At 38.3% G+C, this 16383-nt stretch overlaps 1 protein-coding gene across 1 annotated transcript; it reads right to left on the bottom strand.

Annotated features, from left to right (window-relative positions):
- Positions 1-3346: 3346 nt before the first annotated feature.
- LOC131154456 (putative pentatricopeptide repeat-containing protein At2g02150) lies at positions 3347-9918 on the bottom strand. The gene is made up of 3 exons (XM_058107250.1): positions 7174-9918; positions 6854-6975; positions 3347-6194 (listed from the first exon to the last, which is right to left on the bottom strand). Exon 1 carries the CDS (start codon positions 9713-9715, stop codon positions 7415-7417), a length of 2301 nt encoding a protein of 766 aa, XP_057963233.1. The 5' UTR covers positions 9716-9918; the 3' UTR covers positions 3347-6194; positions 6854-6975; positions 7174-7414.
- Positions 9919-16383: the final 6465 nt, after the last annotated feature.

A 16383-nucleotide genomic window follows, 5' to 3' on the forward strand; every position in this document is an offset into this window, starting at 1 on the left:
ATGATGGGTATAATCTACCTAATCAAGAATCTCTTAGAAATAGAATAAAAATGGAGAAACCCTCAATTTATTCTAAATTCGATCTCAAATCAGGGTACTGGCATATAAAGGTCAAAGAAAGAGTAGTAGCTCTTACAGCCTTCACGATGCTCATTGAGCTTTTTGAATGGCTAGTTATGCCATTTGGATTGAAGAATGCCCCAGGAATTTTCCAGAGAAGAATGGACAAAACGTTTGGAGGAATGGCTGGATTTGTTGCAGTTTACATTGATGATATTTTAGTATTTAGTAAAAATACTAAGGATCATTTAGAACATTTAAGGCAGGTGACACAAGTGTTCAGAAAAGAAGGAATGGTTCTTTCAGAAAGAAAAATCATTTGGATGCAATCTCAGATAGAATTTTTAGGTTTAAAAATTGAAGCTAATGAAGATGAGCTTCAACCACACATAACAGAAAGGCTACATGAATTTCCTGATGAATTCAAAGATAGAAAGCAGTGTCAATGCTTTCTAGGAGTATTGAATTACATTAGAAAATTCATAAAAGATTTGGCAGAAAAGGCAGCACCAATTCAGAAAAAGGTTTCGGTAAAGAATCCCTGGAATTGGACTTCAGAGGATACTGAAGTTGTTAAAGCCCTAAAGAAAGAAGCCAAAAATTTGCCAAAATTAGAATATCCAGACGGAACAGAATTAGACATAATTCTGGAAACCGATACTTCAGATATAGCATGGGGATACGTTTTAAAGATTAGAAAGATCAATAAAATAGAATATCTCAGCAGATACTGGAATGGAAGTTTTAATGGAGCAGAGCTTAATTATCCAGTTCATGAAAAAGAATTATTGGTAGTCCTTAAAGGAATTATGGCCAATGAACTTTTCTTGGGTAAACCATTTATAGTTAGAATAGATAGTTCCTATGTTAAGCATTTCATGGGAATTAAGTTAAAACGATGCACCCAAGCAAGATTGGTTAGGTGGAGGAATGAGTTACAATATTATTCCTTTAATGTAGAACATATTAAGGGAAAAGATAATATTATTGCTGATACTCTATCTAGATACTTAAATTCTTGTAGATCAAATGGCGAGCAGTAGCAGCAGCAATAGCGACCATATCAAATGCCTAATTTGTCAAGAAAGGCAGAAGGTGGCAGATTGCCCAGTTGCAATATATGTTGACAGACAAAGGAAAATAACTTTCAACCCCAAAAAGGGAGAAGAAAGTAGCAAAGGAAAGAGAAGCGTTTCTCAGAAAAGAGGACGCCCAATTCCAGTTCAGGAACAGAGTCTGATGAAAAATCGGAGTTCATCCAGGAGAGATGAAAAGCCCAACGACAAAAGTCATATCAAGTGCTTCGTGTGCAACCAGTTTGGTCACTACAGCACTCAATGCACCTAGAATCCTAGAACCAATAAGGGGAAAGGAGAAGTGATGCAGAAAAATGAAGAAGTTGCAATCAACAAAAACGTTTCAGAATCCAGGAGGGATAGAGAAACAGTCAAAGTAGTCGATGTTGATCTCGTTCTCGAAGACTTTCTGGGAAGGCTTCCAGAAATTTCAAGGGGAAAAAGGGATTTGCTAGAAGGGATTATTAATAATCCAGTAATACCAGCAAATGCAGTTTTTTCAGTCAATCTTCGAGTTGTAGAAATTTTGGAAGAATTTGAATCCATTATTTCAGAATACTTCAAAATTATTAACAGGGAGAGTACATCCAAACTTATTCACCAGCAGATTAAAGTCAAGGTGGAGATGAATATTAAGCTAAAGAAATATAGTTTTACTACCAGAGCGATAGTCAGTATTTCAGAATATCCAGAATTGAAGAGGTTTTGGATGAAAAGCGGATTGTGTATTCCAAAGCTACACGTTCCCATAAATATTAACCATAAGCTTCTTATTGCAGTACAGAAGGCCTTGAGGACAAGAGAAGTCCAGTTTTTTGATTTCAGTAAAACAGGACAAGCTTTCGAATTCCTGCCAGCAATGGTAAAATATGTGCTAAATTTTACTAATCCAAGACGGATTTGGTGGACTAGCTATATTGAGCCAATTGAATTAAAGTCAGAAAAGGTCTTGTTGCGGAATCTTTTTCCAGAGGATTGGAAAGATGGAACCGTCTCAGATTTTCATGAAGAAGAACTAGATAGGGAGGATTTTCAGAAACATAGAAAATTTTATGATTTGGTCCAAAACTCATGGGGAATTTATCTTCTAGAAGTTAGGATGACTTTAGACTGTATATTTTTCTCAGATCATGAGATTCTGATTGCAATAGAAGGAAAGTTTCTCCAGAAATTCGAGGAAGCAAATTTAGCAGAATTTGCAATCAATGCAAGAGATATAATTAATCAAATTAAGAATTGGGAGCATCATCTTCCTTCAACACAGGTCATAAAGAGTGATCTTCATATAGTACTTGCAGAGCTGTCAAAAAAGGAGCACAATGAAGAAATTATTAGTGCCCTGAAAGATCTCCGAAGAAGGACGAGATCTTTGCCAAGTGTACAGATCAGATGATAGTCCAGATAATCATCATATCCCAGACCAGATTGAGCGGGCTACTCAAGAAGGTCATATCAAGACACCTATCCAGAAACGTGTCACATCTCAGGCCTCGCCGAAAGGACGATTCGTCTAGTCATATCCTTTGTATTTAGTCAAAAGTAACTTTATTAAAGTTGTTGGAATTTTGTTTTGTTTTGAAAATGTGAGTCAGTAAAGCATGTGTTGTCCCCCTTTTTTATTAAAGTAGTCTTTACTTTATGTCAAAGTAGGCTTTTGCTTTTCCTTTACGTCAGGCATCTGCTTTTGAAAAAGCAAGTTGTGCTTATCCATTAGCGTTTGCTTGCCTATTTAAGGGAACTCCGACCCTTATGTTCGGAGAGGGAAAATTAAGAAACATTAATACAAGTTTATTCAGTTCAAGAGATCTCTCTCTCTTTGAATCTTTCTTTCTATTCCAAACATTAGTAAGTGACAATTGAAGTTCTAAGGGAGCCCAAGGAAGCTCGTTGGAAGGAGAGCTCGAAGAGGTTCCGCATAGACACCAAACATACTAGTGGGAGACGAAAGGTTACCTGTTTCAGCTTCAAACAGGGTTGCAGAGAGAAATCAGGAAAATGTAATAAATTTGTTATTAATTAATTTTCCTTTCCCCCTTTGTCACTCTAATCGCCTTTTGGAGATTAATTCTCTTTTATCTTGTCATGTTTCTTCACAATCATCAGCTCATATATCATTTAAATGATCAAAAGCAGTTCACAGTGCAAGCCTTTCTTCAAAGAATGGTGATGGCTCATTTATTTTATTTTTCTGTTTTCTTTTTTCTCATGTCCTGTGTCTCATGTGCATAATTAAAAGGTCCAGCTCTGCATTAATAACATTTTTAGATAGAGAAATGAGACAATACAACATAGACAAGGACAAAAGTCTTGAAAAAAATAATAAAACAAAAAATTAAAAAGGAAGAAAAAAATATTAACAAGAATTAACCAAGCAAACCCCTCTTTAAACCATTTCCATTATAGTTCACCAAGCACTTTATTTTTTATTTTTTATTTTTTTTTATAGAACACCAAGCACTTTACATTAGCCCTTTGCCTTATTTTTACCACAGTCAAAACTTAATTTCCCCCAGGATTAGACAGTCATAAACCCATCTTATCCATCAACTGTTGCGCTTCTCAAACCTTTCAGGAAATATTGTCCCCAGAGGTAGGCAGGATTCCATCCTTACTCTATTGCTTATTATCCATAACACCATCCAGAAAAATAGGAATCCTGTAAACCTCCCATCAGAAATGGAGGCAAACGATGAATCCCCAGAATCAAAAGAATCAGAACTATATTCGTATTGTTACCGAAACTCATCCAAAAGCAACCCACGCAACCCCCAATCCCAAACTCACCAAGGACTTCGCTGTCATTATCTGCGTGATCCCCCCGTTTCTTCTCCTCCTTAGCTTCTAGATGCAGCCCTCCGGGCATTTGAATCTTCCACAATACATGACTTTCCCTTCTCCTTAAAAACTTTGGCACTATTTACCAAGATAACCTCTCTTCTCTTCACTTCAATTATTTGCCTCATTTCCACACACATCTGAATCGCCTTATGATGTGCATTAGACTGTTTGGCCCCTGAACTTATCTGATTTACTTCACATACCAAAAGTTTTCCCCCAGAACCAACATTTTTCCCTTGAATAACACCAGCTTCTAGGTCCATAATACTCCCCCCTCCCCCTCTATCAACAGCCATCACTCGAGACTTACCTGTATTTCTCTCTCGCTCTCTCTCTCTTTCTGCAAGTTTGCTCTGATTTGAGCCTGACTTTTATGGACTTTCTCCTTCAAACTTAGCTGGATTCGAATCTCGCCCCAGTGAAAAGGGGGTAGCCACTAGCAATTTCTCAATCGGTGAACCAGAAGAGAGGAGGTGGGCTTGCTTTGAAGGAGATATCCATAGGCTGCCCGTTTAAAAAGTTACATGGGATTTGGGCTTGATTGCTACCAGGTCCAACTTGCTGAGCCTGAGATATAAAATGGACCTGCTGCATATTAGATTTTTGGAGGCCCCTTTTTATCTGCTGGGTCTGATTTAAGACTGTCAAAAAGCTGGCCCAAATCTAGTGAAGTATTAACAATACCCACTCCGACCCATTCTGAGCCCATGTCATTCCCCTTAGATTCACAGGCATCATCCCCACTCTTCAAACAGCCCAAGTGCCCAACCCATTCTGCTCCATCTTCTCCACCCAACCACCCTTCACTGATACCCTATAGCTTACATCCGGATGCAGAGCAGAACTGACAGCTGATGATGAACGACCAGGCATCTCAACCTGCATTGCGAACCTTGTTGCTTTCCATCATCACCACCTTGCCCACAAGCAATTAGTATTCTATTAATGCAACCATCGCACCAAATTCCTTGGCCATTGTACATAACTCCAGTGCAAATCCTCACCATCCATTTTCTTTAGATCCTCTGAAGGACAAAAACCAAAAATTTCTTACCTTTCCACCACAACCCTACCTCGAAGAGTACCCATTGTCATTGATCACATCACCATTTCCTTTCTTTTAGAAAGAAACTGGGTTCGTGTTCAAGTAAGAAAATATGTCATGGTTACATGAGTCATACCCATTTCATATAGGTTTTAAGGACATCATAGCATAACCAAACCATCGAGGTGAAACCTCCGAATCTAAAAGATTGAATGGAGCAATACATAGATAAGGCAACAAATATGTACTGCTACCAGTTCAAATGCTCCAGTATCCCCTACCCAACCTTCCAAACACTGACGACAAACCTCTAGGAACCACTTCATCAATGACAAAGATAATCTCACCCATCAATTACGATTAGGGTGCTCATATACAAATAGAAAATCACCCTTTCCCACCCTATCCAGCCTAAGATCAAAAATTTTCCCTAGGGCCTGCACTGATCATCTGGAAATCTTCTTTCATGACTTAACAGCCATCAATGACACACTAGACCAGGGAGGAGAGTAGGGCGTGCAGAAAATGGTTCAAACCATAAAACACTGACCAAACCGATGGTTCTGAAGTTAAATCGGTTTCCTTTTCTGTACCAAAAATTTATCGGTTTGGTTTTTGGTTTCCCAATTGAATATCAGTTTGGAACCGAAAAAATCAAAATTCTTTGTATTTATAATTTAATGATATAAGTTAGCCTTCAGCCCTTCAAGGCCCAGGGACCCTTCAGCCCATTCCATTCCCAGAGTCTATACTCCACACACCACATCCCACTCCCACACCCACTCCCAAAGATCCACAGCCCTACACAGCCACACTCACTCAGCCACTTCATTTGCCTTGGCCCTTAGGTTTTTTTTTTTTTTCGTTCCTCCATTGAAAAAACTCAAGCAAACAAATCACCAGAGAAGCAACTCAAGCACTGCACCAAGCAAACAAATTTCCAAATCTCTGATTCTCTGCAACTTCATCTGAAGATTGCAACCCATGCACCGGCACACCCAACGAAGTAGCAAATTGAGCGTGAGCAAGGAGGTAAGACTGCAAATCGCCTGTTCAAGTTCCGCTATTCATTGAACTTGAATCTCCTGCGAGTATGTGACTGCAAATCTGGTTCAGTGGTTCATCACTTCATCAGTCCTCTGATTGTATGAATCAAAGAGGCAAGAGCCGCAAGCCTGCAAGAGACAAAGCAGACTCAGCTGAGAGTGCAAGAGTGCAAGCCTGTGAGGTAGCATTCTGTTCTCAGTTCTCACATTTCATAATATTTAAATGCAGATTTGAAAATGATATTAAGACTGAATAATTTGATGCCCAGAACATCCTTCAGGAAAATGGGGTTAGGGAATTTGGTTTCTCATTGGCAAAATCGGTTTAGGGAGTTCGGTTTTTTGGAAGGACATCGGTTTAGGCGGTTCTGTTTTAAGATGTTTGGTACTTCAGTTCGGTTCGGGTTTCACAATGGTTGGACTGAACCAAACTAGTCAGTCTGGTTTTAATTGTTCCACTAGTTTGGTTCGGATCGGTTTATATTCTCCCATAACCGAAAAAATTTCGGTTTTACCATTTTCACCTCTGAACTGACCGATTGCACACCCCTAGAGGAGAGGGGAAAGGGCACGGTACAAGACCAAACAAAAAATAGAAAATAAAGACAATTCTTAAGAATTTGGATCAATTAAGAAATGGAAAAGAGGATTTCAGTCAATTGTTTTTTGTGGTACAAGACAGGAATCAGAAGTAATTACCACAGTTAATATACTCACTATTCTGGTAAGTGTAAGTAAATAAATAGCTGAATCAGGACTTTAAATTATTGTAAAATGCAGAATTTTACCTTGCTCACATAAGCCGTCATGACAGTGTCCATCTAGGCTTTCTCCTTCGAAATGTTCTATACACTTTTGAGTAGATGCATGAACACATAGAATCCAAAACTCCATTTCTTCCAACAGCCAGCTGGCAGAAAAATTCAGAAATTGTAAGAATTCAAGCAATAAAGTCATAAGTATGAAAATGGCTGTTGGAATAATCCACCAGTGCCAATTTTTGTTTCATGTGAGTTGACAAATCTAAAGATGACTATGAAAAATAGATGTGTTTATGCTTCTCCTTTTGTAAATGCAAACCTTAAAGAACATTAAGCCAATCGCTCACCTCATAACAAAAGAATGAGATTTAACCACCAATAATGACTTGAAAACTTCAAGTTAAGGTGCATCGTGAGACCACAACAAAATGACATACATCCAAAGATCCACAAACAGCTCATGTCTGAAAACCGGCACCAACAATGATTTCCATTATGCCATGTTCAACATTCCAGTGAACCACTCTTCTCTCCCCTAGAAAACTTTCAACATATTCCAAAAGCCTGGAAATGAACAAGCATTCTCTCTCATTGCTGAATATTAAGGAGAGCATGATCATTAATACCAGTAACTAGACCTCTTTTCACCATTTCATTTTGCAATTGTAGGGCATCATCAACATTCCCTAGTTCAGTATACTTCTTTATCAGATATCTAAAAACAACATCATCGGGATGTATACCCTTCCCTATCATTTCATCAAGCATTTCCCTTGCTTGCTGCACCTGACCACTTTCACAGAGACCCCATATCAAGGATGTGTAAGCAAACAAATCAAGCTCCATACCAATTTCAATCATTTTGTCTCGCAAACCCAAAGCTTCTTGAACATTGCCATGCTTCATGTTTCCATCAATGAGAGATGTGTAAGCAGTTTTATCTGGAACTATACCCTTGCTCTGTATTTCATCAAATAACTTCTTTGCAGCCTCTATGCAATTATTTTTGCAAAGGCCATCAATCAGTGCAGTATAAACCATAACATTAGGATGCAACCCAATGGCCTGCATCCTGCCCAAATGTCCAATAGCCTCCTGGACCAGACCCAATTTGCACAAACCATCAATCAACACACAGTATGAAATAACTGTGGGCGTAAAACCCAGATCCTGCATTTCTTGTAGCAGGTTGAGTGCCTCGTCAGCTTTTCCTGCCTTGAAATAAGCATCCATAAGTGTCGTGTAAATGACCTGATTTGCATTTATGCCTGATCTCTTGATTTCATCAAACAGAAGCCCTGCTTCTTCAATCTTGCCTTGGTTGCAAAGGCCCCAGATGATGGTTCCATACAGCAACAAGTCTGGTTTGATGCATTTTTCTTTCACCTCTTTTAAAGTATCCATGGCCTTCTCCATCTTTTTAGCCTTCATATATCCATGAATAAGGGCAGTATACATTTTCTGGTTAGGAACCAAACCAGCATTCAGCATTGCCCTAAAAATTTCTTCTGCCTCATTCATCATACTTTCCTGACAAAGACCATCCAGCAAGACTGTATGAGTAACAATGTTCAAGTTAACGCCAGCCTGCAACATCTCCTTCACCAACTTCAGAGCTTCACCCAAGTTACCTGCTTTACAATTTGCATCAATCAGAGAAGTATATGTGAATTCATTGGGGGTAAGCCCTGTCCGCCTCATGTCAACCAAAAACTTTATTGCCTGCTGCATCATCCCTTCCTTGCAACAAGCATCAATAAATGTGCTATAAGTTACAACATTTGGTTTCAACCCATTTTTCTTCATCTCATGTAGGAAGCCAAATGCATGTGGCATCCTTTCAAATTTACAAAAGCAATTTATTAAAGCATTATATGTTATCACATCAGGATCACAACCTGCACTCTTCATCTCCTCATATATACATAATGCCTCATCTAATAGTCCAATCTTTCCATATCCATCAATTAAAGAATTATATGTAACAATGTCAGGTGTAAATCCTAAAGTTTTCATTTGAGAGAATAAGCTTCTGGCTGTTTCCAAATCACCTTCTTTGCACATATAGTCAATCATTATGTTATATGTAAACACTGATTGAGTGATCCCAGCCGCAGCCATATCATTAAAAAACTTCCAAGACAAGTCCCCCTTGCCAGACTTTGAAAGCCTATGTAGAAGAACATTACAAGATCGTACCTTAGGAAAAACCCTATACCTCTGCATCTTTGTAAAACACTCACTTGCTTTTTCAAGCATCCCCAATTCAATCAATACACTAAAGAGTGCATCAAACACTCCATAACCTGGAACACAAACATTCCTAGTCCACCATAACATGTCAAATACATCACAACCTGGCAACACCCTCTTCGACAAAATCAGATCTTCGAGAACTTTATGGGCATCAAGATACATTCTAGCATAAAACAATATGTGTACAAGAATACAACACGACTCAGCTGAGTGACAAAACCCAACCTGCATTTCAGCCCTTTTGAAGAATTTCAGGGCTAAATTAGCATCTTCTTTCAATTCGACCAAAACCCTTGAAGCCCAAATCGGTGCTAATTCTGATTGAAATAAATTAAGAAATTTACAATCATCCCAACGCTCTTCTATAATAATCCTAAACATCGATTCTCTATCGAAACATTCCTCAAAATTGTTAAACTTGGTCGCAAAGGGGAATTTAATATTGCAAAGAAACCTAGTGAACCAAATCAAAGGACGCACTATGAAACAACCACGCGAGGAAGACAGTGATAGTGAAGTATTGAAGAAATCGAAAGAAAGATTCTGTGGGCAAAAGATAGTTGACGAGAAAACGCTTACACGATACGAGTTCCTGCGTCCAATGCCAACAAGACTGCGCAAGAAAATAAACATTTTTCAAAAGAAAATTAACTTCAATTGGCCCCATGTTGAGCGCAACGAGAGCAGATACGTTTGAAGAACTCATGAGTAGTCATGGCTTCCTTAACGAGTGTTCAACAAAAAACAAAAAAATTAGAATAAAGAAGAAGACGAACAACAACAGGACGACGACGAAGAAGAAGAAGAAGAAGAAGGAGAAGAAAAGAAATTTGAACAGCTCTAGTCGATGTTATTAGGTCTTGTAATAGAAGACGAAAGATGAGGGTTTATTACCCGGCCGGCTTTGTGTTAGTTACCTATGAATTATTCGGACTCAACTCGTATACTTGACTTGAAGTGTCTAAGTTTGAATTACTTCAGCATTTTATAAGTTTAAACTCAAGTATTTAAGTCACCTCTTAGAATTTATCGAGCTTTTAAATTTTATTATTTTTATATTATATATATATATATATTATATTAGTTTATAATCGAATCTAGTTCTAGTTTTATAAACTTCATAGTCGAGTTAAGTTCGAGTTCAATAATTATAAAATTGATTAAATCAGAGTCGAGTTTTGAGTTTAACATTTTCGAATAAAATCAAAATCAAGTATTTTACTATGTTAGTTCGACTCAACTTGAATACACCTCTAAGCAGGAATGCAATCGGTCGAGTGCAAGGTCCGATAGTAGGTTAGAGCTTGGGTCCTCGAGTTGGATTGGGTACACTCCATGGGGGGATTCATTTGGTGAGCTTTTTTCTTGGCCAAGGAATTGTCTCAAACCATTTGTAGAAATACATTTTGAAAAAATGTATTTATTTAAAAAGTATTAATAATAAATAATTAATTGAAAAAGTTTAAGTATTATTTAATTGTTTTTATTGATTATAAACTTATAAAATCAGTATTATACGACAGCATGGAATGTTTTTGGAATTCGCGTAGCCGGAGAAGATCGATCGAAATAGGGATTCTATAATTTTTTACGCAGTTTTTTATTCAATTTGGCATTTGGGTTTTTTTTTTTTATTATCAATCTCGCGGGTTTTAGAGAGATTGATTGAAGAAGTTGGGTTCGGCAGCGTAAGCTCCCTAGAAAACGAATCTGAGACGAGAAACCTGGAGATTTTTCTAGGAGCGGCGTTTAGAGAAAAAGAAAAAGAAAAAGAGGGAAAGAGAAAGGGAGGGGAATAATAGGCAGAGAAGATACAGAAGAAACAAAAGAGAGTCAGTTCTTCTCCCGGGTGAGTCGTTTTCGAATAGTATAAAAAAGTTCTACAGAATCAAGAAAAACCCTAGTCGTCGTCGTGGCGAGAGACAATGACGATGGCATTGGGTGCTCTGCTTGTTGAAAGACCCTAGGTTGTTCCGCCACCCTCGTGCTAGCCACTCCACCGCAACACGAGGAGGAGGAGTCAGGAAACTCAGGCGTTGCAGCGGCGTTTCTTAGCGGTGCAGCAGTTCTCATCAGAGAGCACCAACGGCGTTTCATCTCTGGCATTTGTAGCGATCCTCTCTAGCTTTACAGCGAGGAGGGTTTGAGCTATGAGAAACTGAGATGGCGACAACGACGAAGTGGTGACGGCGAACCTGTGTCGATGACATACAATGACGGCAGACGTAGGTCTGCGGGAAGGGACACCGCAGGTTGGTTTTTTTTTTTTTGGTGTTCAATATGGAAAATAGGTAGCCGCTAGACATTACCGCGCTGCCGTCTACAGTAACTGTTACCGGAGGGTTGAGGGGAGGTGTCGACACTAGTTTACGGGTTACAAGGAGTGGTTCGGGGGATGATAAGGTCAAAAAGGGGGGAGGCTTTGCTGGGGGAAAATCATTTGCGGAAGCCTTGAAAAGGCCAATTCCATCTTCAAAATTCAAAATCCCGTTGAGGAAACTGGAACTGATTAATAGGGAATTAGGTTTTGTTTTCTCAGATGTGGAGATGGAAAAGGCTGCTAAGGATCTGAAATTTGCGTTGGTGCTTAAATTTCTTTCTGCAAAGTCATTTATCGATGTCATTCGGAGGCATATTATCCAATCCTGGGGTCTCTCTGAAATCTCAATGATAAGTTTTATGGACAACTGTCATGTTTTGTTGCATTTGGTAAACGAAAAGAACTACAGTCATGCGTGGGCGGGAGAAGGAAGATGGGTGGCAGGGGTGCCAATTTCGGCTATTTAACTAGTCCGTGAATTTTGATGTTAATAAGGAGTCATCGATCACACCTCAGTGGATTTTCTTACCATGTCTGCCTTTACATTTATATAAAATGGATTGTTTATAGAGTTTGGCCACTAGATTTGGTAGATTTTTGGGGACGGATAATGCCACATTATATAGAACACAAGCCACTGGTGCAATATTACGTGTTGAAGTGGATTTGCAGAAGGATCATGTGGAAAGTTTTCCATTGGTGGTAGGACAAAAGCAGAATTGGCAAAGGGTAATATATGAGAAGCGGGGTTTCTATTATAATAAATGTTGTAGGCAAGGTCACACTGAAGTAGTATGTCGGTTTGGAGTTAAGCCTAAGGATAAAAGGAAGGTAGGTATAAGGAAGGAGGGAGATGGGATGGTTTGAAAAAAAGTGGGTAGAAAAGAGAATATGATAGTTGAAGAGGAAGGTCTTGTTTTGAAGATTTAGGATTAGAGGGTGGAGGAGAAGAAGGACGGAAACGTGAGTGGTCCATCGAATGTGATTGAGAAAAATAAAGAAATTGTGAATGAGACTAATAATGTGGGTTCTCAAAAAGTGGATGAAGTTAATTTGGTAGAGAATAATAGTGGAGAGAAAGCCAAACGTTGTCAAGATCAAAAGTCAAGCGTGGTAGGGGTGTAGGTAGAACTGGGAGGTTGTTCTAGGACTGCCCAGGAAATTGGAGTTGTTTATGAAGGGGAGAGGGGAAAAGTTGAAAAAAAAAGAAAAAAAGGATGGGGAGGTGATTTTGGTGGAGGAGGTGGATGAGAGAGAGGGAGATGTGGAGGGTGTAGTGTGTAGGGATAATTATGATGTCTTATTTGAGGGAGATATGGAGGTTTGCATTGATACTAAAAAAGAATAGTACTCTGATCTAGGTAATGTGACAGTGGGTAAATCGGAAGGAAGAAATAAAGATGATAGGCAAGTGAGAAAGTCTAAGAGGGCTAAGGCAGTGCCTCAAAAGTTGAACTTATGATTGACAAAGTTATGTTTTGGAATATAAGAGGGTTGGGCACGTCGAAGAGAAGTTTAAAACAAATTGTGAAAGATTAGAAAGTTTCGATTTTGGCAGTTTCGGAACCTTTTCAAGATATAGAAAAGATACGAAGGTGTGCGGTGTATTTGCAATTTACTAACTTTTGCTCTAATGTAGAGGAAGGTGGGAAGATTTGGCTGTTCTGGAAAGATGATGTTCAAGTGGATTGGGTGGGTGCATTAAATCAATGTGTGACAGTTTTGTTAACAGAGGTTAGAGGCTCTCTGCTTTTACTTTTGTATATGCTAAATGTTATCATATTGAGAGAAGAGATTTATGGGAACAACTTCAAGAGATGTTGAGTTTTGATGTGGCTTGGGCTGTTATGAGAGATTTTAATGTAATTCGGTCAGATAAGGAAAGGGTGGGAGGTCGACCTCGCTTGGATTCGTCAATGGCAGAATTCAATGGTCGTATTAATAGTTGTGGATAATTGGACCTCAAATTCGAAGAAAGTCAATTTTCATGGTGTAACGGCCAACAAGGTTAGACGAGAAGTTAGGCAAAACTGGACAGGGTGCTGATTAATAATGTTTTTTCTGTAAAATACAGTGAAGTAAAGACATCTATGTTGAAAAGAAATACTTCAGATCATTCTCCTATCATATTACAGTTGTGTGCGAGTATGAAAAGGTATGAACCAACGCCTTTTAGGTTTCAGAACATGTGGACATCGTATGGGGATTTTTGAAAATAGTTGAATCATCTTGGAGAGAACACATTGTGGTGAATTCAGGATTGTGTAAATTGGCGAGTAAATTGAAAAGGCTAAAACAAAGGCTTAGGGTGTGGAATAAACATACTTTCATCCGTGTTGGTGGTTTTATTCAAGAGTTAGAGAAAAGGGTGGAAAAATATGAGAATTTACTATAGACAGAGTACTCGGAATTAGATGAAGAAGAGTTCCTTGTTTCTAAGGCTGAATTGGAGGTTTGGTATAGAAGGGAAGAGGCTAGGTTGGCGCAGCAAGCAAAGATGAAATGGTTGATTGATGGTGATCAGAATTCAAAGTTTTTCCATGCTGTGATTACGCAAAAAAAGCGTAACTCTTGTGTAAATTCAATGGTGCTTCTTGATGGTTCGATGTTGGAAAATATGCAGATGGTCCATGATGAGGTTGTGAGTTATTTTAAGCAATTCTTGAGGCAAAATAGTTCAGTGCAAAGGTCAAATCTAGACGGTATTATCCATTCGGTGGTTTTTGAGGAGTCTATAGGTCCATTGAGGGAAGAACCGACTACGGAGGAGGTTTATGAAGTTATTTCTTCTATTTCTGTGAATAGTAGCCTGGGATTGGATGGGTTTGGGTCTTCTTTCTATATTACTTATTGGAAGATTATTAAAAATAATATGATGGATGCGGTAAGAGAATTCTTAAAAGGTGATATGTTGCCTCAGTATTTTTGTTCCTCTTACATAGTGCTTATTCCAAAAGTAAAGGATCCTCGGTCTTTTGATAAATTTTGGCTGATAAGTCTTTGTAACGTAATCTATAAAATTTTCTCCAAAATCTTTGTTGGTAAGCTTTCGTTGGTGATGGGTGATTTAATATCTTTAGAACAAGGTACTTTTATGAAAGGGAGGAGTATTTTTGAAAATATAACGCTTGCTCAAGAGATGACAAAATTATTACATAGGCGGGTGAGAAGAGGTAATATAATGCTAAAACTTGATATAAGCAAAGCGTATGATAGAGTGGAGTGGTAGGTGGTAGATCGGATTTTCCATACTCTTGGTTTTCCAGATTGGTTTTATAAGTTGATTCAGAATTGTATTTCTACTCCATAATTTTCTGTCATGATGCATGACACTTATAAAGGTTTTTTCAAGTCAAAAAGGGGCTTGAGGCAAGGGGATCCATTGTCGCTGTATATTTTCATCATCATGGAAGAAGTTCTTTCAAAAAAAGTTGACCGAGAAGTGGATTTTACCATTTGAACATCTGTATGGTACACCTATTATATTACATTTAATGTACGCGAATGATGTTGTTATATTTGCTAATGTTGGAAAAAAATCTGTTAGACGGTTAATGGAGGTGATTAAGGAGTATGAAAACTGGACTGGCCAAAGGGTGAATAAAGATAAATCAACTATTTTTTTCTCAAAGAAGTTGGGTGTTCAGAGGAAGGGAGAAATTCTTCAAAAGACTAGTTTTATTGAAGGTAAATTTATTTTTACGTATTTGGGTGTGCCAATAGTGAATGGTAAATTGAAGGGCTACCATTTTGACCATTTAATTCAAAAAATCAATAAGAGAGTTGAGAGCTGGAAAAGTAGACTGTTGTCTCAAGGAGATCGTCTAGTTTTGTTGAGACATGTGCTTTCGAGCATGTCATTGCATCTATTAGTTGTTCTAAATGTCCCGAAACTGGTGATAAAAAAGATACAAGGTATATTTGCTTCTTTTTTCTAGGGATTTAAGGATGGAAAAGAAAAAATGAAAGGGAGGGCTTGGAAGAAATTGTGTGTTCCTATGGAGGAGGGGGGCATAGGAGTAAGGGACATTTCGGAAGTGCAACGGTCATCGTTCATGAAGTTTGGTTAACATTTATTAACACAAAATTCTTTATAGGCTAGATTTTTTAAAGCTAAATATGTGAAAGGAGGACGTATTGCTCTTTGCAGACCACATGGATCAGATTGTTCCTTCTGGAGGAAAGTTTTGCTGGGTATACCTGAATTGTTAAGTAAATCTAAGTGGAAGGTTAGAGAAGAAGATGTAAAATTATGGTATGATAAGTTTCTAGATTCGGGACCTTTTTTTTTTTTTTTTTTTTTTTTCAGTTTGTCCAGAACGTGCACATTCACATATTAGATTAAAAGATTTGGTTATCAATAATGCGTGGGATGTGGAAAATTTGCAGAGGATTCTGGGGTTTAATAAAGCAGAAAAAGTGATGGAAAAAGTTAGAAACCTTAGAAACTCTTCGGACATATTGTTATGGCTCCCGGAAAAGGATGGTTATTTTAATACAAAGTCTACATGAGATGTTATCAGAGTTAAAGCTCCAAAATTTGATTGGGCAATGTGGGTTTGGAATAAATGGTTACCGAAGAAAATTGTTATATGTATATGGAAGGCTGCTTTTGAGTGCTTAAGCGTTGATGAAAAGGTGAGAAGGGTGGGGGTATCACTTGTTTCGGCATGTAATTGTTGAGAGATGAGGCAACCAGAAGATATGGAGCATGTGTTAAATTAGGGAGACCTTACTGCTGATGTTTGGAGGAAGGTTTTGGTGGAGGTAGGTGTATCTTTTCTTAGGCAACAAAGTTGGAAAGAAATGGTCCAAATGTGGTTTAGTTGGGCTTCCAGATACTCTCAATTGGGATCATTGATGGATTTGATTCCTTGTTTAGTAGTTTGGAGGCTATGGAGAAGGAGATGTGCAGCTAGAATGGAGGAAAAATTGGAGAGTAGTACAGATGTGTGGCTGTCCATTAAGTATTGGGTGGCGG

Source organism: Malania oleifera, chromosome 4 (assembly GCF_029873635.1).
Source record: "Malania oleifera isolate guangnan ecotype guangnan chromosome 4, ASM2987363v1, whole genome shotgun sequence".
NCBI classification, from domain to species: Eukaryota; Viridiplantae; Streptophyta; class Magnoliopsida; order Santalales; family Ximeniaceae; genus Malania; species Malania oleifera.

Coding starts and splice junctions, on each gene's coding strand:
- LOC131154456 (XM_058107250.1), bottom strand. CDS start 9,715: ATGTTTATTTTCTTGCGCAGTCTTGTTGGCATTGGACGCAGGAACTCG.